The sequence below is a fragment of the Phyllostomus hastatus genome, unplaced genomic scaffold (genome assembly GCF_019186645.2).
Source record: "Phyllostomus hastatus isolate PE091 unplaced genomic scaffold, TTU_PhHast_1.1 phas_contig_36, whole genome shotgun sequence".
Classification (NCBI taxonomy): domain Eukaryota; kingdom Metazoa; phylum Chordata; class Mammalia; order Chiroptera; family Phyllostomidae; genus Phyllostomus; species Phyllostomus hastatus.
In genome coordinates, this window is record NW_025333862.1 from 1,554,976 (window position 1) to 1,582,342 (window position 27,367).

At 35.4% G+C, this 27,367-nt stretch overlaps 1 protein-coding gene across 1 annotated transcript in view; it reads right to left on the minus strand.

Annotated features, from left to right (window-relative positions):
• SPTA1 (spectrin alpha, erythrocytic 1) overlaps positions 1-11,043 on the minus strand; it is a 181,203-nt gene extending 170,160 nt beyond the window's left edge. The window contains exons 1-7 of the mRNA XM_045841426.1: positions 10,892-11,043; positions 9,474-9,713; positions 8,250-8,375; positions 6,474-6,614; positions 5,507-5,653; positions 2,978-3,111; positions 2,126-2,270 (exon numbers count right to left, since the gene is read on the minus strand). Of these exons, the coding sequence (XP_045697382.1) occupies positions 2,126-2,270; positions 2,978-3,111; positions 5,507-5,653; positions 6,474-6,614; positions 8,250-8,375; positions 9,474-9,713; positions 10,892-10,894 (936 nt within the window). The 5' untranslated portion in view covers positions 10,895-11,043. The remainder of the gene's footprint in view (positions 1-2,125; positions 2,271-2,977; positions 3,112-5,506; positions 5,654-6,473; positions 6,615-8,249; positions 8,376-9,473; positions 9,714-10,891) is intronic.
• Between the last annotated feature and the right edge of the window lie 16,324 nt (positions 11,044-27,367).

Below are 27,367 nucleotides of genomic sequence, written 5' to 3' on the forward strand. Positions count from 1 at the left end.
ACTCTCATAGTGTTGGAGCTGAGGTTTTCCATTTTTTAAAAGAGAATCCAAAGGTAGATTTAGTAATGTGCTTCAGGTGTCTTTGCATTTATTACAAAAAGGGTAAAATAGATTTTTTTTCCTTATCTACTGAGTGATGGACAAAAAGAAACAGTATTCAGCTGCAACAAAAAAAAAGTATGGCTAGATGAAAGAAAAGACTCGGACCACAGGGTATTGAGTGAAATTAAGCAAACATTCTTGGTTGTAACATGTTTTTTTAAATAACAAAATATAATTTTAAAAATTATTTTCTTTTTATTTCAATGTCTCTGGTTATATTTTGTTTGATTTTGTTCCAGTTAAAGGTGAGATCATATGGTATTTGTCCCTCACCAATAAAGTAATTTTAAAAAATGAATAAATAAATAAATAAATAAAATAAAATCAATCCAGCATGTAAAAAATATTTTATTTTCATTGACTGTGTGGATTATTAGAAGCTATGTGTTGCTCTGAGAGAAATGGATATGCCTCAGCACATCACTGTCTTGATGCATAACCTGTATTATGGACAGAAAGCCACTGACAGGACAGAATATAAAAAGTCAGAATGATCACTTATGGGAAAAGATGTCAAACAAGGGTGAATTTTCTCTCCCTATTTGTTTAACCTGTGATCAGAAGATATTATATGAAAAACAGGGCTGGATTCAGAGTAAGCAAGAGTGAAAGTTGGTAGAATATCAATATTAAGATATGAAGATAGCATCTTCTAATTTATGGAAAGTGGCAATGATTTGGAAAAACTTTTGGTGAAAGTGAATGAAGAAGGTGTGAAAGTGAAACTGTGTGAATTGGACAAGGAAAAAATCATGACTACAGCATAAATACACAAGTTTAACATAGACAATGAAGACATTGAAATTATTAGATTTTGCTTATCTTCATTCAGTCATCAATTCAAATGGAGACTGTAAACAAGAAATTAGAGAAGGCTGATACTCAGGAGGGTTGCAATGAAAACATTCAATAAGATTATCAAAAACAAAGATGTGTTACTAGAGACCAGGTCTAAAACCACCCACACCTCTCATATTCCCAATTATTATGTATAGATGTAAAAGCTGGATATTAAAGAAGGCTTATAAGGAAAATTTGATTCATTTAAAATATGGCATTGGAGGAGAGCTCTACAAATACCCTGGGATGCTAGAAAGATGAATAAGTAGGCAAATTAAGCTTTAAACACCACTGGACAAAAATGACTCAACTGAAGATGCCCTACTTTGGGCATGATATTAGAAGGCAGGATTCTTTAGAAAATACAGTAATGCTAGGCAAATGGAAGGTAACAGCAAAAGAGGAAGAACAAAAATAATATGGAATGGATTGGGTGGGGGGAGTGGTGAGGGGTAAATGCAGACAACTATAATTGAAAAAATAAAATAATATATTTAATAAATGGATTGACTCCATTAAAAAGCCATATGCATGAATCTATATGAGCTGAGCAGAGATATTTAGGATAGGATGTTGTGGACAATACTCATTTACAGGATTTTCAGGAGTTAGAGCCAATTCAATGGCACATAACATATAAAACACACACACATATGTATACACATGTATATATATATTATATATGTGCATATATAACATATATATGTATGTGTGTTTATATAAAACACATGTGTGTTTATATGTGTTTTGTATATTATACATGTTATATTACACATCATATATTATATTATATGTATACACATGTATGTCTATATTATATACACACATATGTATATGGCATGCATATTATATGCATGTGTGTGCATATGTGTATGCACACATATTACATATTATATAATATGCATGTATGCTATATGCAATATATAATATGTATCTTATATATTATATGTTACATATATTAAAGCAATGTAAGTTTTATATATTTTAAAAAAATAATTTTAGAAAATAAAGTGTACCTAATATTCAAATGAAAGTTATGAGCTAGAATGAAGAAGTATATTCAAGGACCACAAAATTTCTATTTCATTGAAAGAGAAAATATACTGTGTCCTTTGAAGGTAAGGTGGCCACTAAATACCTCTTCTAGTTCAAGAGGCCAATCATTCCTCCATCAATGTCTTACCTTATCATCCATGACAGCAAGGTTTCGCTCAAGTCCCTTGTGACTGTGAAACAGTGCCTCAGAGCTAACAAGGTCTTTGCCATAGTCCTCAGAGGTGAGTTGAGGCTCCTTTTCCTTGATCCACTGAATGGCTTCAGTCACATCCCTGCCAGACATCCACATGAGCTCCAATAAGAGAACATAGCAGACATTCAAGGGCAAAAGGAGTCAAACAGAAAGGTTCAATCTAGTTTACCCAGTTGGAAATTACCCTATTTCCTACATCCTAGCAAAAAAGTATTGCAAAGATTTCTTGCTTTTCATAGTTTCCATTCACATGTAGAGAACTGGGCTTCCTGATAGTTGAGCCTCCAGATATACTTCCCATGTTTGGGTCAGCACTTCATGAATGTCTTTATTCTTCCCAAGTCCACCTTCCACCCTCATCCAAGTCTTAATCTGCTCTTCTTGCCTTTCCAGAGTTTCCATTACTTTTGCTTTGGACTCTAGCCACCACAAAATTGGCTATAGAGTGGGTTACATTTTTTTAACTACTCTCTACCTCCTTGCCTTAATGGCAAGCCTATGGTTTTCTTTGAGATATTGGCTACTAATTGCTAACAGTAGACAGAAAATTATGCTCTTGCAGTTTCCTATAACTCAGTGCCCAGACTTATTCTTCTTTTTTATTTTAATTGTTGTTCAAGTATAGTTTCCTGTCTTTTACTCCCATCTCAGCTCCCCCCCAGCCCTCCCCACCTCCTACCCATTCCCCTCCCCTAGTTTTTGTCCATGTGTCCTTTATATTTGTTCCTGGAAACCCTTCCCCTTTTCCCTGAAATTCCTTCCCCTCTCCCCTCTGGTCACTTCCACCTTTTGAATCGCTGGAGGTCTGCAGCATTGGACAGTGTTTTTCGTCGCTGGAGAGCCAGCCCATGGAGACGCTCCCAGGCAGCATTTACCTCTTCCTGCTTTAACTCAATCAAAGGCAGCTCAGGATGGTTTTCCTTTGACAGGAAACAAATGCTAGAGTTATGCAAAGGTGAGATTTTTCCATTATTTAGACACCTCTCATTTCACACTGGTTCATACTTTGTCAGAAGTGAAGAATAACTATATGGCAAGATACTGAAATTTATGTTAGTCATGCTACCTAGCTCTAATCTAATCTACATCACCAAAATCTAGAAATCCAACCTGTCAGATTTTGTCTAGCATATGACTGCCGTGAGCAAAACATCACAAGTTGGCCAACTGTGATTTTATTTTCAGAGCTCCACCTTGTCAACGCCTGCTAACTATACACTGAAAATCCTGGAAACAAAGAAAAAGAAAAATATTCCCTTTGTGAAGTATAACAATATTTTAAAACTAATTCTGTAGTTCTTAAAACTTTTGGGATCTTAACACCTTTAAAAACCAAATGACAGAAATTTTCTTCTATTCAGAATTATACATAAATGCATGCACATTTAGTTTTACAGAAAATTTCATACATGTTTGCAAACTATCTGAAGCAATGAGAGTTATGAACACTACATTAATTTAGCAGCACCAGCCTATTTTGATACTTGAAAATTTTGAGTAGTTTCCATATGGCCACCTCCCTAGTCCTCATCTCCCTGTTTCTTCCCATTTCCTTTTCCATTCCAACTCTTCTCCAGACAAAATTTTCTACATTCTTGTGTCTGAGTGTATGACTCTTTGTATCATAGCTGTTTGGGCCCCATTTCAAAAGAGCAAGGAATAAACTCTGTATTGGATTAATCCTTATTATGGTAGATTAAGAAAAAGTATCCATGTTATTTTGCCATGAGATCCTCCTTTCAAGACACAGACCCTATTTGCTCATGCTTTAGACCTGACTTGGTCTGTGACTTGCTTAATAATAGAATATGGCAGAAATGGTATTCTGTTAGCTTCAGGACTTAGACCTCAAGAGGCATTTTAGCTTTTGTTCTCACCTTGTTGGAACACTGACACACAAAAAAGCATAGCATAATGAAATAGCATATCATATGGAGAAAGCCTTCATTATTCTTGCCAAGGTCCCAGACATGGGAACAAGACCATTTTAGATCCTCCACTTAACTGAACCACCAAATAACTACAGCAACTTAAAAATACCAGATGAGACCACAAAAACTGCCCAGATGAACAGCTAAGTTGCTGAATCATGAATCAGTGAATCTGAGTTATTGAATCATAAAAAATAAGATGTTTGTTGCTTTATGTTTTGTTGGAGTTTGTGATGGCAATAGATAAAAATTTCTACAAGAGAAGGATGGTGAACATAGAAAATTTAGGAAGTGTTGGATATATAGCCTGAAGAAACAAAATGAGAAACAGGTTATTTTCCCTATACCACTACTTACACATCCTGAAATTTTGGTTCTATTAACTCAGAAAAATAGTTTCCGTGATAAAACTCCAGTGATAATGAAACCATAAATGTAAAAGCATAAGAGCTAATTATTAGAGTGTCTAGTGTCTTTTGTATACATAAAATCAGACTGGCTTCCTAGTTTTCTTGTATATACCTGTATTTTGCCATATGTAATGTGCACCTTTTTGCCCAAATTTTTTAGGGAAATATAAGGATGTGCATTTTACATGGTAGTACCTGAAAGACCTTGTTTCTGATCTTGTGTTTTGTAATTATTTGTTACATAAAATTTCTTGTACCATAACATGTTCAAAAATAAATGCTAAATTCCTTTATAATAAAAAATAAGTATCTAAATATAAATAAATAAATAATCAAATTAAAAATTTGAAACAAGATTATTTGCTTGAAAGTTGGGGCCAAAAACATGGGTGTCCATTATATATGGCAACACATAAAACAAATAAGGCTATTTATTTATTGACTTATTGTGTATAATAGGGCTTTTTTTTCTATTTATACTGAGTATGTGTCTGCTCAGATATTGAAAACTCATTTAAGTGTTTCCTTAAGCAACTGAGGTAAAATTTGCCTTCTTTCTCTCCACCCCAGCATAAAAATCATCTATAGTGAGTGCATCGTATATATATATATGCATACATACATGTAGTGGCCCACCATTACTTTATATTCTTTGTTGCTTTATTGTAATTCTTCTTCATAAAGAACGAGTGCTGCATAAATAAGAGTAATTTGTGTACTGCACAGTGAAGGAGCTATCTCATTGTATATTTCATTTCTCTATATACTCACACTCACATTTCCATTCCCAAGGACTGGCAAAGGATGGATCCACACAGGGGAAGAAATTGATTTGAGCACATTACTCTAAGGACATGCATCCTTCTGTTTCCTCAGAATGCCCTATATACCTCATGCCCCACCTATTAATGGCTAAAAATTCTTCTTTAAGATCAGAACCCTATTCCTGGATTGACTTTTGCTCTCTACCTTACCTCAGCACATTTATTAGCATATTGGTTCACTCCATCCACTCTCCCCTTTCGAGCTGCCAGGTCCACTTGGAACTCTTCAAATTTCTTATGCAGAACCTCTGTGCGTTCCCAATCCTCACCCAGTTCTACTGATGTTACTATGGCTTCCTGTAGACACAGAAACATCTATTGAATCACCAGAAAAGATTTAGGAATTCCTACAGGTAAAAGGCTTCAAATCCCTTCCTGCTTCTTAGGGTAACTCAAAAAAAGATACAGGTGGAGCCTGGGAGAACCACTTCTAGAAAAAGCCAGAAGCAGAAGTATATTTCCTAAAGTGTCACCATGACCCAAGGGATAGTGCTCTTTGGGGTGATCCTTCAGAGGTATCACAGGTATTGTTAGAGCCCCTGGAAGCACCTTTTATGTCTTGGAACATAAAACATAAATATGGAGCACAAAAATAAATTCATCTTGCTTCTACTAAATTCAACATAACAAATATTTACAAAGTCATTGTGCTAAGCATTGTTTGTATAAATCTTTAGTTCTAACTATAGTATTAATCTTTAAGTATTTATAAAAAAGAAAACTTCATAGTTATAAGCACTGATAGACAAGGGGGTAGGGAAAGAACTGGAAATACTGTCAACCTAGACCTACAGTAAGAAGGAAAATGTAGAAAAGGGGGTGAAATATCATGGAAGGTGAAAGGGGGACAAGTCTAGATTGTCTTCAATGCACAGTTTTTGTATAAGTCTTGCCTTCTTCATATTCAGAGTCATAATTTAGATTTATCCTTCCCCTACAATGTTAAAAACATCCTGAATACCTCTAAATCTTTGCCAAAATGTATCCATCTTTCAAGGAACAAAGTCCAGAAACAGACACCTTGACTTTATTTTTAATTAATAGCTTATATTAAATTGGTTTAGATACCTGGGATAGAGAAGTGGGAAGTCCTAAATGCACCTGTTTAGTTTTATACCTTATCTCCAATCCACTCCAAGATGTCAGCACATTCCTGCAAGTACTGCTGGAGCTTCAGGGCCTGGAGAAGGAGTGTGCCCTTCTCGTGAGTCAGCTCTATCAGCAGGTCCCACAGACGGCATAATTCCTCCAAATGGACCTTTGGGGAAGAAAGGAAAATCTACTAAGTTACAGAGGCTGTGGAGTAGGCACAGACTCAGACATTTGTGCAGGGAAGGACCTAGGTAAAAATATTTCTTCCCATTCACTTGTGCATTAATTGCTCAATAAATATTTAAGAGAGAAAATGGGATGTGTATGGGAGTAAATATTAAATTAAATCAGATATTATCTCCCATAAGACAGTTTCTTTGAGATATTCTTTTATGTTTTAGAGGATAAAGGGATTACAAACACTAAGACAGGATGGAGTAGAAATTCCCTGAAGAGTGCTCACTTGAACTGGACCATGAGAAACAGAATTTTAACAGGTAGATAATAGGCAGAGAGTTTTCTAATCAGTGCAAAGTCACATAAGAAACTCAGAATGAACTGTTTGCCAAAAACATATCTTCCTGGCTTACAAAAATAAAATCAATAACACCAAGGAAATAAGAAAATTTGAGACCATAGAGTTGAGATCTTTGATGCAAGATTAACTTGAAGAATCTATAGCACATATCTCATAAAATTGAAGTTCGCCTCTATGTCATATCTTCAAGAATCATGTGTCTTACAACTAACTACTCCACTGTTCAAGATAGTATGTAGACCACATTTATCTCTAAATGCTTCATGATATAATCTGACAAAACCCTAGTGATTTTGGTAGATAAGATGTTTTAAACATTTCTCAAATATTTTTATTGATGTGGTAACTTGATAGCACACAAAACTGTGAGTAATGCAGAAATGATTTATATTTTACATCAATAAATAACATTTAAGATTTTATGGTTACAGATTTCTATTTCAATAAGGTTCTATTCTGATTAAAGTCTGTGTTTCCTGACTATATTTTGTTGACAAGTAACATGAGGTAGATTTTGCTAAATATAGGAAGACCAGCCCTAGTTTTTAAATATGTGATACAAATATTTTAGCAGTTTAAAAAATGCATAAACAGTAAAAAAACATATATAAAAAGATCCTGAGTTGATTATATTAACAAAAATATGTTGGAAGAGTTCATAGATTAAATCAGAAAAGATCTGATATGTTATTAGTGGGTTCCAAGGTGGTAGTGGCCTTCAATTTCCAAGCGGGATTTTCTGAAGAAAAGGGATTTTAAGAGCTTCTCAAAGTGATTAGGAGGGTTTGAAGATTTATAATAGTTAGTCATAGCATGTGGACTAGGAAGAGAAAGAGGGATTATAGATAAAAGGATATTTCAAAAAAGATTTCAAATGGAGAGCATCATTTGTTTGCAAAGTTTAGGTGACAAAGACTCTGAAGTCTGAAGAAATAATTAGGATATTTGGGAAACTCAATTCATCTGGTTAACGTAGAACCAGATTGAAGTGGGCTTGATCTTGGGTTAATTTATTCTACAGTGGCATAAGGAGGAATGTGATGCCAAAAATAACAACTTTTGTATCATAACTCTTCTCCACACTTCAAGGAACACAAGAACATCCCATAATTTTTCTTACTCCATCCTTACAGAAGATAAGAAACAAGAGCACCAATTCCAAACCAACTACATCAAAGTTTATATTCAGTTTAATCATTTAAAGCCCTGATAAAGTAATCAACAGTTAGAAACTTATTTTTGAAAGCTCCACCACATATTTACCTTGGTGTCCTCATGGGCAAAATGTCCCTCAGCAAATCGGACTTTCCTGATTTCTTCCAGCTCAGGAATGACCCTTGATTTTGCTTGTACCTCTGCTTCAAAGGATTCATGCTTTTGATATTTTCCCTAAAGTTTAGAAATCAGAGTTTATAGCTAATGAAGCCTACTCTACATGAACCATAAAGAGGTCTCTTTGTTCTCTTCTTACTTTCAGTCAGAACTATTTGTTGCTCAACTCAGAGTGAGCGATCACCTATAACCATAGCTGGAATGGTTGCATCCTAAAAGAAATGGTCACTCTAGGTAGCACACAGATTTTTAAAGGGTCCCAGGTTCAAAGTCAGTGATCATAGAGAAAGGTTTTATTCATGTACTTTTTGGGGGGGGGGAAATTTCCATGCAATGCAATACCTTATTATTTTAAAATCTCAATTGTTTTCTGGGGAAATAAAAGAATGCAACACCGTTTTTCTTCTTCGGAAAAAAATTCCTTTTTAGAAAACAAAAACTAAGTGCAGTAGAGAACGATGAAGAAGATAACTATTACAATAATGCCTTTTCCATAAATTATACATATCAAATTATATTATTGTTGTCATGTATAAATTAATACATTTCATTTATAAATTAAATAATTAATAATAATAATTGTCCCTTTTAGGCATGTAACTCTTCTGATCATGATTATGCTATATGTTATAACATATATAAGAGTAAGAACCTCCCTAAACTTCTACCCCTGGGATCTCTCAGTCTAGTTAATTTGGACTTAACTAGAGATATGAATAACCATTTGCAGAAAACTAGGAAAAACCCAGGTTAACTCATGTCTTTCTGAGGAGAGTGGAAATCAATTGTTTCAGAAGTGTTGATGTCTCTTCACCTCAGTTCCATCCTTAATGTCACAAAATATTAAAATCACATGAATAAATTCTTGGTCACTACTTTGTCCATATTTTAACATCAGCTGAATAATATATTCATAGAATGTTATTTAGAATGGTTTTCCTGTGTAAATGAGGTACTGAAGCTTGAGTAGCCCATACTTTATTTTGAAGGTATAGACTACTTAAGGGCAAAATTACTGTCCCTAACAGATAATCTATCTTTCTATTACATCCTCCTCCTCCTACAGTTAACCATATACACATTTACATTACAAGAATATTTCCCTTTTTAGAGATCATTTGCTCTGTTCTGGGGAAGTTAGTGGAATTGAGTGACCTGTATGTTAGTTGGGTCTTCATAGCTCTTATCTCCTGCAATCTTGAGTTTCTCCAAAATCCATTTCTCCAGGTCATCTGCATCCCTTCTGAAAACCTGGTAGTGATAGGACTCTTCAAGTTTCTGGCCCTTCTCTGCAACCAACTTCTTGAACCTCTGGTACCGAGTCAACACCTCCTGACGCCTCTCCTGGATCTCTTCTGCTGTTTCTAGCACCTTTGGCCCACTGCTGTCCATAGCCTGCAAGTTAAAATATCTTGTATCCATTTCTGGTTCTCAAATTTCTAGTATGCTGTCCCTTTTATGTGTCCCAAGGTATTTACTCTTGTTGGGCTTATGTTCAGGTATTTTTAATCCCATAAAACTTGTTAGAAGGGCTGAGTACATTTATATGTACAACTAGGCTAATAATTCTTGATCAGCCTGAACACTTTCTGACTTTTCAGATAAACTTATGCCAGAATTTATTAAATCCAAATAGAATTTGGATGAATAATACAAGTTATGTTTAAATTAGTAAAATCACAGTTTCAGATAGATAAAAAAATGTAATTTTATTGCTTTCAAAGGTTAATAAGGCTGACAAGTGCTAATCATTTTGAACTCAATTTAATGAATGATGTAAAAATAGCTTGCAATTAACTTCACTAATGATACACACAAAAAGTTTTAAAATATTGAAAAATACAAAAAACCAATAAATATATATTTGAAAAAATATATATTTCTGCTTCTTACTTGAAAAATGTAGCCCATATATTTTTTTACTCTTATTTGCCTAATTCACAAGTACTACAAACCAGAAGTTCAGCCTCTCTTCTACCCAATTATCACAAATTTCACATTTTTAATATCTTAGTTGTCTTTTAAAATATAAAACAGTGTACTTTCAAACAACATAAAATATTTTCTTTCTGTAGTGGAATCTCATTTGTGACAATATCCTGCAAATTGTCCACAGAGTCCATCTTAATTCATCTGGATAAAGACAGTTTCCCCTCTTATCTGAACCAGAGCACTCAATATAAAGTTCAAAACTTCCTTCTTTCTCTTTCTTTCTGAATACAATTACTATTCTCAGTGGCTTTTACTAGTTTGGCTATAGAATTAAATGATTCTATGGAAACTCAAATCATTATTGTGCATCATTTTATTCCACATTAAAATTCTCTGTAATTCCACATTAGTCATTCTCTGGAAACCCATGTAAATAGCTCATAGTGGATTTTAGTGCTGTATAGTCACAACTTCAAGGTCATTGTTTAAAGTGAAACATTCACAAAAGTGAGAATTAAAATTTAACTTCTTTACTTCATAACAGTAAAAAAAAAACAGTTCTTATTCTTCCTGTCAAAGATAGTACAGAATGTTCGAAGGAGGTAGCTTTTCTAATTATACTAGGGGCAAACTGTACTCACCATTTCCTTTGGAAAGTGTTCCAGTTTTCCTAAAAATTTAAAACCTGGGAAAATAAAATGTATCAGAGAGAGAAAGACGAGAGAGATGGAGAGAGAAGGAGAGAGAATTCAAGTGGAATTGTCTAGTCTAATTCAGAGAATGACTAGAGAAATGTTACATATGTGGCAGAGGGAGGGAAAAAAGCCTCTTGCTTGGACTCAGTATCCCACCAGCTATAACCTACATTATCTTCAGGAGACAGATTCAGCTGAGGCAGTTGCAAACGTTCACAGATGCTGAGTGACTCAGCTGTTTTGAGGAATTATGGCTCTTAAAGTTCCTCAGTAGCACTTTATAAAAAACGAAAAGTTCTTTTTAGATGAAAATTAGAAAGAAAAAAGGTATAGCTGTAAGATAAAGAGGCTGCATTATGTTGTGTTTTGTTTCTTTTATTAGTTTCAAATTTTTGTATGAAAGTCATAAATTTAAAATATTGTGTTCCCCATTTTTCAGACTCTGTGCAGAATTACAAGAATTTAGTGCATACATAAGTTCTTGTTTCAGTATATCCCTAGGAAATACAACTCAACAACTTCATACAACCCACAGGGCAGATTTTTAACATCCCTGATGTCAACAAGATATTCTAATTCTTGCTGTAGAGCCTTTGCCTAAAGAGAAAAAATAATTATTACTGTCCTCATAGATTGGATTCTTAAAACCTGATTTAGATCTACCCTTAATAATTTAAACAGAAGGAACAAAGGAATTTAACACACATATGTTTATTTGTATTTCATAAAGCAAAAATTAGGATACCTCATTTGACAAAGTAACAAAGTTACAAATCATTTCAAAATGAGACTGAGATCTAAAATGTGAGATAAAAGTCCTCCTGTTTCATTAACTATTTTTAATGGAGAGTGAAAGAAGTAAAAATTCTTTTACGAAGGCATGGATTTTTAAGGCAACTTTATGAAAATTAAACAAACAAACAAATAAAAATAGTAGAATGGTTTCAGATCTTCCTATAAAGCAGTGGTACTATCCATTCCAGTGTAAATCCAATTTGAATAATCTAGCTTTCATGATCTACTAGATTGTATCAATGTTTTACATTTCTGGTTTTCCTTATTCCTATATCATCTCACTGGAAGAAATCAAGAGAACTTTAAATTCTTTCCTTATAAGTTTAGTACTTTACTTTTTCATATAGTTTTATTATATTCAAGTTAAATTTGAGTACTAAAGGCAGGAACACAAATCTTAAAGAATGCGTTACATCACATACACCAAGGAACTTCTGACTGGAGTTGGGGTGAGGAGGTAATATTCCTGGTCTGTATTGAACAGGTAAGAAGAACAATCTTTAATTAGACTCTACCTTAATAATGTACATATCATCATGATTATTTTACATTAGTTTGTAATCCTTACAAAATTTTCAAAACAAGTACCATAATCCCTGTTTTTAAGATTCTATTTATTTACTTTTAGAGAGAGGGGAAGAGAGTGAGAAAGAGAAGGAGAGAAACATGTGCAAGATACAATTGGCTCTCACACATCCCCCAGCTAGGGACCTGGCCCACAACCCAGCCATGTGCCCTGACTAGGAATCTAACCAGCAACCTTTCCATTAATTGAGCCACACCAGCCATGGCCATAATTCCCATTTTTATGACAACAAAGAAGTAGTCTCTGAGAGGTAAGCTCATTCCACAGTTACCTGGTTTGTATGTTTTTTTAAAAAAATCAAATCTGTATGAGTATGATCATCATGGCACCATGTTTTCACCTGTTTTAGTCAGTCTTCTCTTAGTCTATCAACATTTCTGATTGTCTTATTCCACAATCTTCTTACCAAGAGTGCCAACCATGCGATAACCTATGATTAAATGAAAGATACAGTACAATCATCAGGACTGGCCATCCTGAAATAAAATAAAAGTGGATAAGGATAATAGTCTTTAAAGCAGGTAACAATGTAAATATGCACAGGACACAGTCAGAAAAGGGGTTTCATACTGATGAAGAAATGTCGTTTGAATTTTCAGTCATGGTATCTAGAAAAGATTCAAGGTAAAAAATTCTCTGACAACACTCTGGCTATTATCTTGGTAGCTGCTGACTTAAAATTTAGTACCACCCTATCTCCTCAGTCCTTTTAGACTGGCAAAGTTTTTCCAGTCTCTAAGCATTGTTTACCATTATCAGTATGAGTATCAGGGTGCATACTTGGGACAGACGGGAGGGCATAATGAGAAAATTTTAAACCTTTGTGACTTAACACTTGGACCTCTGACCTCTTGCCACTTTTATAGTTTTACAAGAATGTTTATTGGCTCTCATGACACAGAAACCCTGGTTAGAGGAGGTTAGGTAAAGAATGCATAACAGATGCTGTGGAAGTTTAGATTCATGTAAATCATCAAAACAGTGTTGTTTCACTCCATGAATACTGAGAATCTATAGAGGAAGATTCAGTTCAGCACAGACAGCTTCACTAAAAAGAAGTCTTCATTTAATTTTACAAGAGTGGGAACAATTTGAAGGATAACTGTATTTGGTCATGGTTATCAGGTCTGGGCAGATATGTTTGTCACACACTAATTTAATCTGCATTGCCCAGCTTGCCTGAACCTCTTCTTAGTTATCAGATTTTCCTCTCCTGGGCTCGGAAACTCCAAGAAATGCTTTATATAAAAAAATTCTGTAGTCTTTTCAATTTGCATCAATAAAATTCATGTTTACTGTAGATTTTCTGGACACCAACTTTCTCTGCTCATTTAACAACAGGAACAATATGTTAATTTTAATGCAAGGCTATTTTTTTGGAAGAGAGGTCATCATTATTTCATTATTAAAATATTGTTTTTGTTTCTCCATAATTAGTTCTTATTTTAAAATATATCTAATTTTTGTCTCCTAAATGGCTGAGAATATTAGAAAAACATTATTCAAAAATGTGAGAAAAACACTTTGCAGTTTATTGTATCTATATAAACTCTTACCACTTCAAGTTCTCTAAAGTTATTTGCCCCCTACCTCTATTTGAAAAATCATATATTATTAAATTGTGCAAACATAATAAAAAATAGAACTGTTTTTTTCACATTATCTTCTTTTACTGTACCTTTATAATTTTATTTGTTTTTTCTTTTATTTATTTAGTATTATTACATTGAATAAGAGAATCTAAAACCCGTAATATTATTTTTTTTACAATGAACTATGCAACTGAAATACAAAGAAAGCTTGAGATAATAGAGAGTGTGCTATTTTTTAAGCAGATGTGTGTAATTTGAGGTCTTAGTTCTACCATTTAATAATCAGGTGATCACTGGAAGTTTGTATAAATTTTATTGAGTATATGCAGGGGATAGTAGTGAGTAATCTACCTATTCCAGGAAATTGTTATATGACCCAATTTAGATGGTTGATTGAAAAACATTTCAGATTTAACAGAAAAAAATGTTAACTGATGAGTAGAAAGTCAGAAATACATATTTTAATTACTTCAAGTCATATATTTTATTCTGATTCATTAATTTTGAAAATCAGGATGTAAAAACCAGACATCTGATATGGGGTAATTGTTCACAAAGCTAAATGTTTATATTTTAAAGAATGGTCTTCAATGTATCATTAGAAAGTGATATATTGAAAATCTTACTTAAAATTCTTTTATGTTCCCATGCAATAATAGTCTCTGAGCACAGCAACCTGGAAAGAAACTATATACAACATGTACAATGTCTATAGACTTGATTAAAACAATTCTTTCACTGGCCAAGATGGAGGCATAGGTAGAAACCCTTCACTTCCTCACACAACCAAAAGGAGGATAACAACCAATCTACAATCAATAAACAACCAGAAGTGCCAGAAAATCAAACTGCATGAAACTCTGACAACCGTAGAATTAAAGATACCATCAAACAGAACAACCCGACCAGTAGGCAGTGGAGGGAGACAAACAGCGATGAGGCAGAAGATCACAGGGATGGGGCTGGCTTCAGTAAGGTAGCAGGCTGAGTGGGAGGGGTTGACTTAAGGGAAAACTGAGATTCAGAGGTGGCTGTGGAATACGTTGATTTCCACAGTGGGAGAAACTCCCAGTGTGACACTAGTTCATTGAAAAGTGTACTAGAGATGATCAGGAGAGCTGCATTGTCCCCTATCTAGCCCCTCCCCAACAGGCAGTGCCACAGCACATCAAGGAAGTTTGCCCTGCCTGGGTGAATACCTAATGCCCCATCACCTTACAAATTAACAAGAACACCCAACAAAGTAATGGGGCCAAAATGAAAGAACAGAGCAAAATCTCAGAAAGAGAGGTAAGCGATGAGGATATAGCCAACCTGTCTGAAGCACTGGTAATGAAAATGCTCACAGAACTGATGGAGCTTGGTCCAAAAATGAAAGATACCCAAAATGAAATAAAGCAAAATATTGATTTCTGGCCAAGATGGAAGCATGGGTAAACACACTGTGTCTTCTCGCACAACTAAAGGGACAACAACAAACTTAAAAACAAAATCAACCAGAACTGACAGAAAATTGAACTGTATGGGAGTCTGATAACCAAGGTGTTAAAGAACATTCATCCATACTAGTAGGAGGGGCAGATATGGAGAGCTGGGCAGGGAGGACATGTGGCAAGGTGGCAGCTGGTGGACCAGGCCAGGTGGTGGCTTATGGACTATGTGGTTGCACATTCGAGTGCAGGTAAACCAGGAGGAACAACTAGGAAGCAAGACAGGCCATGCAACCCAGGGTTCCAGTACGGGGAAATAAAGTCTCAAAAACTTCTGACTTAAAACACCTGTGGGGTTTGAGGAGACAGTGGGAGAAGATCCCAGCCTCAGAGGAGAGTTTGTTGGAGAGACCCACAGGGTCATTGAATGTACACAGACCCACCCACCCAAGAATCAGCACTGGAAGGGCCTGATTTGATTGTGGGTATCTGGGGAAGTGACCGAAAACTGGCAGAGAGCAGAGCACATGGCACTATTCCCTCTCAGACCCATTCCCTACATACAGCTTCACAACATAGTGACATGGGGTGCCCCAGCCTGGTGAACACCTAAGGCTCCGCCTCTTAATATGTAACAGATATGCCAAGACAAAAAATAAAAAAATGGCTCAAACAACAGAACATAACAAAGCTCCAGAAAAATACAAACAAGTGACAAAGATATAGCCAACCTATCAGATGCACAGTTCAAAACACTGGTTATCAGGATGCTCCATGAACTCACTCAGTACTTCAACAGCATTAAAATTACCCAGGCAGCAATGAAGGTCGCATTATGTGAAATAAAGAAAAATCTACAGGGAACAAAGAGTGGAGGGAAGGAAACCAAGACTCGAATCAATGGTTTGGAACAGAAGGAAGAAAGAAATATTCAACTAGACCAGAGTGAAATAAGAATTCAAACAATGAGGAAAGGCTTAGGAATCTATGGGACAACTTTAAACTATCTAACATTTGAATCATAGGTGCCAGAAGGAGAAGAGGAAGAGCAAGAAATTGAAAATTTATGTTAAAATATAATGAAGGAAAACTTCCCCCATCTGAGAAAAAAAACAGACTTCCAGGAAGTCCACGAAGCTCAGAGAGTCTGAAAAAAGTTGGACACAAGAAACATGGCAGCTTTGCTTGAGGGAGTGTGATTCCTGTCTTCTGTGCAGGGGAGAGAAACTTGTGAATCGGCGGAGGAACAGAGCAAGTGGCCTAGATTACCAAAACATTTTTGAAAACAGGACATCAAAAATTATAGTAGACACTGAAAAACCAAATGAGTAGGGGGAAGTTGTGAACACCAGGATACACGAAGGAGACTGCACCACTGAATCTCACAGGTATTCTCCCACAGAAATACACACCATAAACACAGGGAACAAGAACAGATCAATTTAAGAAACAGAGGCTAACAAGAAGAATCTCAGGAACAATGAGAAAACAAAGAAACAATTCCCAAATGAAGGGAAAGGAGGAAATCTCAGAAAAATGCTAAACAAAATAGAGGGAACTCAACTATCAGATATTGAGTTCAAAACAATGATTATCAGGAAGGTCAATGAACTGACAATGAGCTACCAGAAACTAGAGGGAAGGTACAATGATCTCACTGAAAACTATATAAACATGAAAAAGGAAATAGAAACTCTCAACAAGGGCCAAGGGGAAATAAAGAATGCCATTTCTGAACTGAAGAACACAGTAGAAGGAATGAAAAGCAGGATTCATGAAGCAAAAGATCGGATTAGCGAGCTAGAGGACCAAGTAGAAAACAAGACCCAGAAAGAGCAAGAAAAGGAAAAGAGGCTCAGAAAGAATGAAGAGGGATTAAGAGAAATGCAAGAAAATATGAAACGTAATAATATCCATATAAAAGGGATACCAGAAAGAGAAGAAGAAGAGCAAGGGATAGAAAACCTATTTGAAAAAAGTAATGATGGGAAACTTCCCATTTCTGATGAGAGAAAAAGTCACACAAATCCAGGAAACACATAGAGTCCCAATCAAGAGGAACCCAAAGAGGTCCACCTCAAGACACATCATACTTAAAATGGCAAAATTTCAAGACAAAGAGAGAATATTAAAGGCAGCAAGAAGGAAACAGCAAGTAACATACACGGGAGCCCCAATAAGGCTAACAGCTGACTTCTCAATGGAAACACTCCAAGCCAGAAGAGAATGGCAAGAAATATTCCAAATAGTGAGAACCAGAGTACTGCAACCAAGGCTACTTTACCCACCAAGGCTCTCAATCAAGATAGAAGGCCAAATAAACAGTTGCCCAGACAAAAGAAGTCTAAAAAAATACACCTCTACAAAACCAGCTCTGCAAGAGATTGTAAAGGGACTGCTTTAAGGAAAGGAAGGAAAAGAGAGAGAGAGAGTGAGGAACACACGTACATAAAAAACAATGAATAAGTATCTATCAATAATAACCTTAAACATAAATGGATTAAATGCTCCAATCAAAAGACATAGAATAGTTGAATGGATAAGGAAAAATGACCCACACATATGCTGCCTATAAGAGACCCACCTCAGGATAAAAAACCTGCACAACCTGCAAGTGAAGGGCTGGAAACAAATCTTCCAAGCAAATGGACAAGAAAAAAAAAAGCTGGGGTAGCAATACTCATATCAGACAAAATAGACTTCCAAAAAAGGGCCATAAAGAGAGACCCAGAAGGTCACTTCATAATATTCAAGGGCAGAATCCATCAAGAAGACATAAATATTGTAAATATATATGCACCCAACATAGGAGCACCCTATTACATAAAGAAAATCTTAGAGGGTTGCAAGAAAGGTATTGACAGCAACAAAATTATAGTGGGGGATTTTAACACCCGACTATCAAAAATGGACAGATCTTCCAAACAAAGTATCAACAAAGATATGAGGCATTGAACAATACCATAGATGATATGGACTCTTCTGATATATCCAGAACCCTCCATCCCAAAGAAGCTAAATAGACATTCTTTTCAAATGTACACGGAATATTTTCAAAGATAGACCACATGATAGGACACAAAAAAAGCCTTAACAATTTCAAGAAAATTGAAGTCATACCAAGCATTTTCTCGGATCACAAGGGACTGAAGCTAGAAACCAACCCCAAGGAAAAAAAACCAAAACACTCAAAATCATGGAGATTAAATAGCATGCTATTAAGCAATGAATGGGTCAAGAATGATATTAGGGAAGAAATCAAAATGTTTCTGGAAACAAATGAAAACGAACCCACAACAACCCAAAACTTATGGGACACAGCCAAGGCAGTCCTGAAAGGGAAGTTCATAGTGATACAGGCCCACCTAAAAAAGTTAGCAACATTTCAAACAAACACCCTAACCCTATGTCTAAAAGAACTCAAGGAACAACAAAGACAGCGCAGAGCAAGCAGAAGGAAGGAAATAACCAAGATCAGAGAAGAATTAAATGACATAGAGACTACAAGCACAATTCTAAGGATCAATGAATCCAAGAGCTGGTTCTTTGAAAAGATAAACAAAATCGACAAGCCTTTAAGCAGACTCATCAAGAAAAAAAGAAAGAAGACCCAAATAAACACAATCAGAAATGAAAGAGGACAGATTACAACAGACACCACAGAAATACAAAGGATTGTAAGAAATTACTATGAAGAACTGTATGCCAAGAAATTTGAAAACCTAGGTGAAATGGACAAATATCTAGAAAAATATAATCTTCCAAAACTCAATGAAAAAGAAGCAGAAAGCCTGAACAAACCAATAACAGCAAAAGAACTTGAAGCAGTAAACAAAAACCTCCCAACACACAAAAGCCCTTGATGAGACAGTTTCACAGGAGAATTCTACAAAGCATTGAAGGAAGAGCTAACCCCTATCCTTCACAGACTATTCTAAAAAATCCAAAAAGATGGGAGACTCCAAAATTCTTTTTATGAGGCCAACATCATCCTAATTCCAAAACCAAATAAAGATAAAACAAAGAAAGAAAACTTCAGGCCAATATCGCTGATGAACATAGATGCGAAAATCCTCAACAAAATCCAGACAAACCACATCCAACAATACATTAAAAAGATCATACACCATGACTGAATGGGATTCATTCCAGGGATGCAAGGATGGTACAATATTTGTAAATCAGTAAATGTAATACATCACATAAATAAAAGCAAAGATGAAAACCACATGATTATATCAATAGATACAGAAAAAGTATTTGATAAAGTACAGCACCTATTTATGATAAAAACACTCAGCAAAGTGGGAATAGAGGGAGCATTCCTCAACATAATAAAAGCCATATATGAGAGACCTAGAGCCAACATAATACTCAATGGCCAAAAACTAAAATCTTTTCCACTAAGAACAGGAACAAGACAAGGCTGTCCACTTTCACCACTTCTATTCAATATAGTACTGGAAGCTTTAGCCACAGCGAACAGACAAGAAAAAGAAATAAAAGGCACCCAAATCAGAAAAAAGAAAACAAAACTGTCACTGTTTGCAGATGACATGATAGTGGACATAGAAAATCCTATAGACTCCACCAAAAAATGGCTTGACCTAATAAATGAATTTGGCAAAACAGCGGAATACAAAGTCAATATCCAGAAATCAAAGGCATTTCTGTACACCAACAATGAAACAGCAGAAGCAGAGATCAAGGAAAAAATCCCATTTGAAATAGCAAAAAGAAAAATAAAATATCTAGGAATTAACCTAACCAAAGAGGTAAAAGACCTGTATTCAGAAAACTACATAACACTCAGGAAAGAAATCAAGGAAGACACAAACAAATGGAAACAGATACCGTGTTCATGGATTGGAAGAATTAATATCATCAACATGTCGATACTACCCAAAGCAATTTACACATTCAATGCAATTCCTATTAAAGTGCCAATGGCATATTTCACACACATAGAACAAACACTTCAAAAATTTATATGGAATTATAAACGACCCCAAATAGCTGCTGCAATTTTGAGAAAGAAGAGTGAAGTAGGAGGGATAATAATACCCGACACTAAACTATACTACAAGGCCACTGTAATCAAAACAGCCTGGTACTGGCATAAAAACAGGCACATAGACCAAAGGAACAGCACAGAGAGCCCAGAAATAAGCCCAAGTCTCTACGGTCAATTAATATTTGACAAAAGAGGCAGCAACATAAAATGGAGTAAAAATAGCCTCTTCAACAAATGGTGTTGGGAGAACTGGACAGCCACGTGCAAAAAAATGAAACTTGAGCACCAACTTACACCATATACAAAAATAAATTCAAGGTGGATAAAAGACTTAAATATTAAACGTGACACCATTAAAGTCCTAGAGGAGAACGTAGGTAGGAAAATCTCAGATATTTCACGAAGAAACTTTATTACTGACTTGTACCCTAGAGCAAGGGACATAAAGGAAAGAATAAACAAATGGGACCTCATCAAAATTAAAAGGTTCTGCACAGCTAAAGAAAACAGTATCAAAATTAAAAGAGAACCAACTGTATGGGGAAACATATTTGCCAATGATACCTCAGACAAGGATTTAATCTCCAAAATATATAAAGAACTTACACGACTGCACTCTAAGAAGACAAGGAATCCAATTAAAAAGTGGGCAAAGGACTTGAACACTTCTCCAAGGAGGACATACAGAAAATCCAAAGACACATGAAACGATGTTCAATATCACTAGCTATCATAGAGATGCAAATTGAAACCACAATGAGATATCACTTCACACTAGACAGAATGGCCATCATAAAGAAAGCAACAAACAAGTGTTGTATAGGTTGTGGAGAAAAGGGGACCGTAGTGCACTGTTGGTGGGAATGCAGACTGGTACAACCACTATGGAAAGCATTATGGAACTTCCTCAGAAAACTAAAAATGGATCTGCCTTTTGACCCTGCAATTCCACTGCTGGGACTCTATCCTAAGAATACTAAAACACCAATCCAAAAGAACCTATGCATCCCAATGTTCATAGCAGCACAATTTACAATATCCAAATGTTGGAAGCAACCAAGGTGCCCATCAGTAAATGAATGGATCAAAAAACTATGGTACATTTACACAATGGAATTCTATGCAGCAGAAAGAAAGAAGGAGCTCCTACCCTTTGCAACAGCATGGATGGAGCTGGAAAACATTATGCTAAGCGAAATAAGCCAGGCAGTGAAAGACAAATGCCATATGATCTCACCTTTAACAGGAACCTAAATGAGAAAACAAAGAAACAAGCAAAATATAGCCAAAGACACTGAAATAGATGTCAGGCTGACAGTGCCCACAGAAGAGAGTAGAGGGAATTTCAGGGGACAGTGGGAAGGGTTCACGGGAACAAACTTAAAGGACACATGATCAAAAACTAAAGGGAGGGTGGTAATGGGAGGGAAGTAGAGAGGGGTGGAAGGGGGGCTGGATTGGTAGTAAAAAAGAGAAAATTGTATTTGAACAATGATTAAAATAAAATTTAAAAAAATAATAAATAAAAATAAAAAATAAGTAAATAAAATCTTCAAAAACTAAAGCATGTAATTTTATAACCATTATGCTATATACCTGAAACTAATAGAAAATAATATCGAGTGTAAACTGTAATTGAAAAAATTAAGTTTAAATTAAAAAATTTAAAATAGAAAGTAGGTAGTGTCATAAGAGAGGTATAGATAAAGTGCAATGAGATTTCACAAAAGTTACTTTCTATAGTCTGTAGTCAGAGTACTTGGGTCCAAGTCCTTATTTGATTACTTTTATGAGTAAGTTATTTGTCTGTTCTTTGTCTCAGTGTTTTCAACTGCAAACTAGAAATGAGGATACCGCTGAAGTAAAGTAATAGATGTAAAAACACCGTATGCCTACACATAGAGACAATTAATGTTAGTTATAAGTAAAATCATTATTTAGCTTCATTCCTTAGAGGAATGAATAATACAAAATATGTGTTCATTATATGAATTTAAGCTTAGCATGATCTATAATGATAAAACAGTACTACTACATGTTATTGTGGTGAGACAAACATGTAATATAAAGTCTGGACACATTTTGGTCACTTGTCCTATCATTAGCCAATTCCATGACCTTAGATGTCTATTTGCCTCAGTTTGTTTGATCTGCACAATAGGTGTGATAATATCGATTATACTAGTTTGTTAGTAAGACTGAGGAATCCCAAACCTTCAAGCCCATATGAACAGGTGTGGCTTTGTTTTTGGTTGTTTGGTTTTTGGTTATTTGTGCACTGTGCAACCTACAAAGTGAAAGGGAAAGATATATTTTATTTTATTCTTATTACATACCTTGTACACCCACCAAATACACATATACATATATATTCTTTTATTTCTCATTATGTTTGTCCAAAGCCATTTTTTACCTAGTCAAAGTGTTCTGGATCTTATAGTTGATGAGCTACAGTTGGACAAAACTTTTATCTGTAGTATATGGTATTGCTTTGAGCTCTCTGACATCAAATTTCATACTCACATCTGTCTAGAACCCTCTTCTGTCTTCTGGCAAATGGATTAGAACACATACCACCACCATGGAATTCTTAGTGGTTATAAGTAACTAGAGTCTCTCTACTAAAGTTTTTTTTCCAGAGTTTCCATATGGATATTTTGAATATGAAAACAAAACAAAATAGTCCATTCCTTTTAAGATTAGTTAAGAAAAACAATTTGCATTTAGAAATGGTTTTCTAGAGTCTAAACTATACTTCCCTCATTAAGTCCTTAGGTCACACCATAGTCCAGATTTTGAAAACATGGGAAAGAGTCAAAATAGAAAGTAAAAGAAAAATGAAAAAAGAAATGTGATAATAAGCAATAAGTGAAAGAAATATGTAAAAGTAGAAGAGCAATGAATGAAGAAACCTCTTGCCTCAGTCTTCTGACTATGTAAATTCTTGATTCATCTTCCTTTGACTCTGGATTATGTCATTCTGTATATTAATGTAACTTGTACCAATATTATTATAACACTTATCACATGTCCTGTGTACATAATAATTTTTCAAGGTTTCTTGAAGAAATAAGTGAAAACAGGAAGTTTCACATCTGGATAATTATATAAAGAAAATAAAAACACTAATTCAAAAAATATATGCATCCCTTTGTATTCACTGCAGCATTACTTACAATAGTCAAAACAAGGAATCAACCTGTGTCTAACATTGGAAGAATAGATTTAAAAATAACCAGAGCAGAGAGGGGAGGGAATTTCAGAGGAAAATGGGAAGGGTTTACCGGAACAAGTATAAAGGACACACGGATAAAAACGAGGGGGGTGGAAATGGGAAGGAGGTGGGGAGCACTGGGGGAGTGGGTTGGGGTGGGAGTAAAAGACAGAAAACTGTACTTGAGAAACAATTAAAATTTTAAAAAGTTAAAAATATAGTTGAATAAGAATGCAAAATAAAATAAAATAAAAATGTGATATATATGATGGGATACTATTAAGTCAAAAATAAGTAAAATCATTCCATTTGCAACAACATGGATGGACCTGAGCCTTATGCTAAGTAAAATAAGTCAGATAGAGAAAGGCAAATACTATGTGATTTCTCCTCTATGTGGAAACTAAAAACAACAGGGAAGTTTATAGATACAGAGAACAGATTGGTGGTTGTCAGCAGTAGCAGGGGGGCCTTGGGAAGAAATAGGTTGAAAGGATCAAACAGTAATTAATTAATTAGTTAATTAGTTAATTAAATATGTCAACTACATAGGTGGTCATATACACGCATACTCAGGAGATCTGATGAATCAGTATTTAACTGCAACTGTCAGGCATTAAACATATGTTCCTCTTAGTTCAAATTCATAAAAATTTTAAACTATGCATTCATTTTGACCCAGGAACCCTAGTTTTAGAAATTTCTTTGATATACATATTAAAAAATCTATGTAGAAGATCCATTTCCACTGTGTAAGGGCAACCTTGTTAGCACTATAAAATTATGCACTTGATATTTCCAATATACTCTACCTTTACTATTTATGGCAAGATGTTTTCCTTACCACTCAATTGCATTATTTTTTTCCTTTTCTGTTCTGTTCATTATGCTTTAAATCTGAGGGCAGACTATATTAAACATTACAAAAATTTATATAGGCAAACCACTATCTTAAGTTGATGGTAAATGTTAAAATATTATTTTTCATATCATTTATAATCTTGTCACAATCCATTTAACAAAGTTTACTTAAATTTCAATGAAAATTATCAAATTATCTGCCAGAGTAGGTATGTTTTCCCCTGTGATGAGGTGAGGTTACCTTTACTATAATTAATATGTATGGTACTTAATTTCACATGCCAACAGTGTGATATTTTAAACAAACAAAAAGGCCAAAGCCACCAACTTGCTGCTGCCTAGATCTCTGCAGTTCTAGTGATAGAGTAGGCAGTTAGGCAGATATAAGCCAAATAGGAAGGATAGGCCAGGTAGGTACAGGAGGTCAACAAGGCAGAAAGTCCTGTCTGCCTAGCTGTGGGCAAAACTGAAAAAACAAGTAATGTAGGGTAGGACCTCAACCCCAGGGTGACCTTTCCTCCCCTTGCATGTTGTTAGTCATGCAGTTTATATCCTGTAACCTTTATATCACTGTTCATGTGGTTCAGACTCTCCCCTACCTTTTCACACCTGGTTTGTTACTAGTCATGTGATAGACCCCCATAAAGGAGGAAGAAGGCCAGGTCATATGACTCCCAAACAAGTCCTTGCAAGACCACTCCCTTAAGCGTTAAGCCCTCAGGACAATGAGGTTCTGGCTCACATGGAGTAACCTTAAGAACAAAGCTTGGGATTTTCTAACCATAGGGATAGAGTTTTGGTCAAACTGGAGATAACAACTAGGCCTCAGTTTTACTTTAGCTTCAAGCTCAGAAAAGCAGCAAATCCAGATAAAGCCATGGCTGACATCAGGACCAGATGCACTAATGACTCCCTCCCCTAGCACCAACCAGTCAGAGAGATAATGACCCTGAAAGGACACACCTGTGAAGTTATCCTCCCTGAGACCTCCCCTAAAATCCCCACCTTTGTAAAACACTTAAAACCCCTCAAGATAAAGGACCCATTCTCTCTCTCTCTCTCTCTCTCTCTCTCTCTCTCTCTCTCTCTCTCTCAGTCTGCCCCCCTTTTCTCCCCCCACCCTTCCTCTCTCTCTTTCATGCCCACACCTTTCCTCCCTTTTTCCTCAAGGTATGTACTTTTGCTTAAATTCTCCTGAAATCAAAGGGCCCTTCTTTTGCCTTTGTAGCTTGTTTCCTGAGTCCACACAACCTGTTTGGCTCAGTTTTCCTACCTGTGTGACTTTTTAAATAAGCTTTCTCTTATAATTAGAGTTCTTGGCTCTAAAGTCTTCCTCAGCCAAACTTAAAGACAGATCTAATATTGCTAGTAGCATTGAGTACCATTCTCCATTAATACTGGGATGCAGTATTTTTCTTCCTGGATTTAAAACAAAACAAAAAAGTTGTGCCTGAAAAAAAATTGTGAAGTGCAGAGTTGTTTAAATAGTGAACAAAGAAGAAATAAATGAAGTATTCCAATAGTGCTAACAAGAACTTCAGGGATTGTCTCTGCTGTTTAAATTGCTAAATAAAAAAAAGTTTTCCCTATCTCTCTGTTTTCTCAAAAATATAGTCACAAAATTAGGAAATGTAGAATGGTGTTTAAGAACAAGATTTTGAAGTAAGACTGGGATTCATATTGTTATCCATCCCAAGTCAATGTACCTGATGCTTCAAAAAGGTCAAAATTGAAAATATCAGAATTTAAGAGTAAAAGAAAAGGTTTATTAATCCATAAGTCACTAGCTTGAGAAGATGGGGGCACTTGCAGTTCCTCAAATCCATCTTCAACAAAGTTCAGGTTTCTTTTATGTCATAGGAAGGAAAAATGGGTGGCACAAGAGGTAATTGAAGAGCACAAACATCTGGACACCAACAAAGATTGGAAGAACATTAAATCTCCTTCCTCTGGGCCTCTTGACCCCTGCTGATTTGAGTCTAGTCTTTTATACATATATTATGTACATAATATATTTATTTATATGTATAAATATGTACATATTTTATACATATAATATATATAAATATATACCTATATGTATTTATATATATTATTGACTTCCTATTACAGTTGTCTCATTTTTCTCTATCTTTTATTTCCTTTCACCTTGCACTTGCCCTCCCACCAGCATTTCCCCACCATAATATATGTCCATGAGTTGTATATATAAGTTCTCTGGCTTCTATTTTTCCCATACTATTCTTAACCACTCCTGTATATTTTGTACCTACCATTTATATTTCCTATTTCCTGTACCTTTACACCCATTCTTCCCATGTCCTCTCCCTGCTGATAATCCTCCATGTGATCTCCATTTCTGTGATTCTGTTCCTATTCAAGTTGTTTGTTTAGTTAGTTTGTTTAAATTTTTTTATTGTTGTTCAGGTACAGTGTTCTGCCTTTTCCCCCCACCCCAGCCCAACCCACCAGCCCTCTGCACCTCCCTCCCATTTCCACCTCACCCCATTATTGTCCATGTACCCTTTATAATTGTTCCTGAAAACCCCTCGCCCTTTTCCCCTGAAATTCCGTCCTCTCTCCCCTCTGGTCACTGTCAGACTATTCTCAATTTCAGTGCCTTTGGTTATATTTTTTGTTTTGTTTTGTTTTGTTTTTAGGTTTGGTTGTTGATAGTTGTGTTTATTGTCATTTTACTATTCATATTTTTGATCTTCATTTTCTTAGATAAGTCCCTTTAGCCTTTCATATAATAATGGCTTGGTGATGATGACCTCCTTTAACTTGATCTTAGCTGGGAGGCACATTATCTGCTCTTCCATTCTAAATGATAGCTTTGCTGGATAGGCTAATCCTGGAAGTAAGTCCTTGCCTTTCATAATATTGTATACTTCTTCCCAGCCCCTTCTTGCCTTCAAGATTTCTTTTGA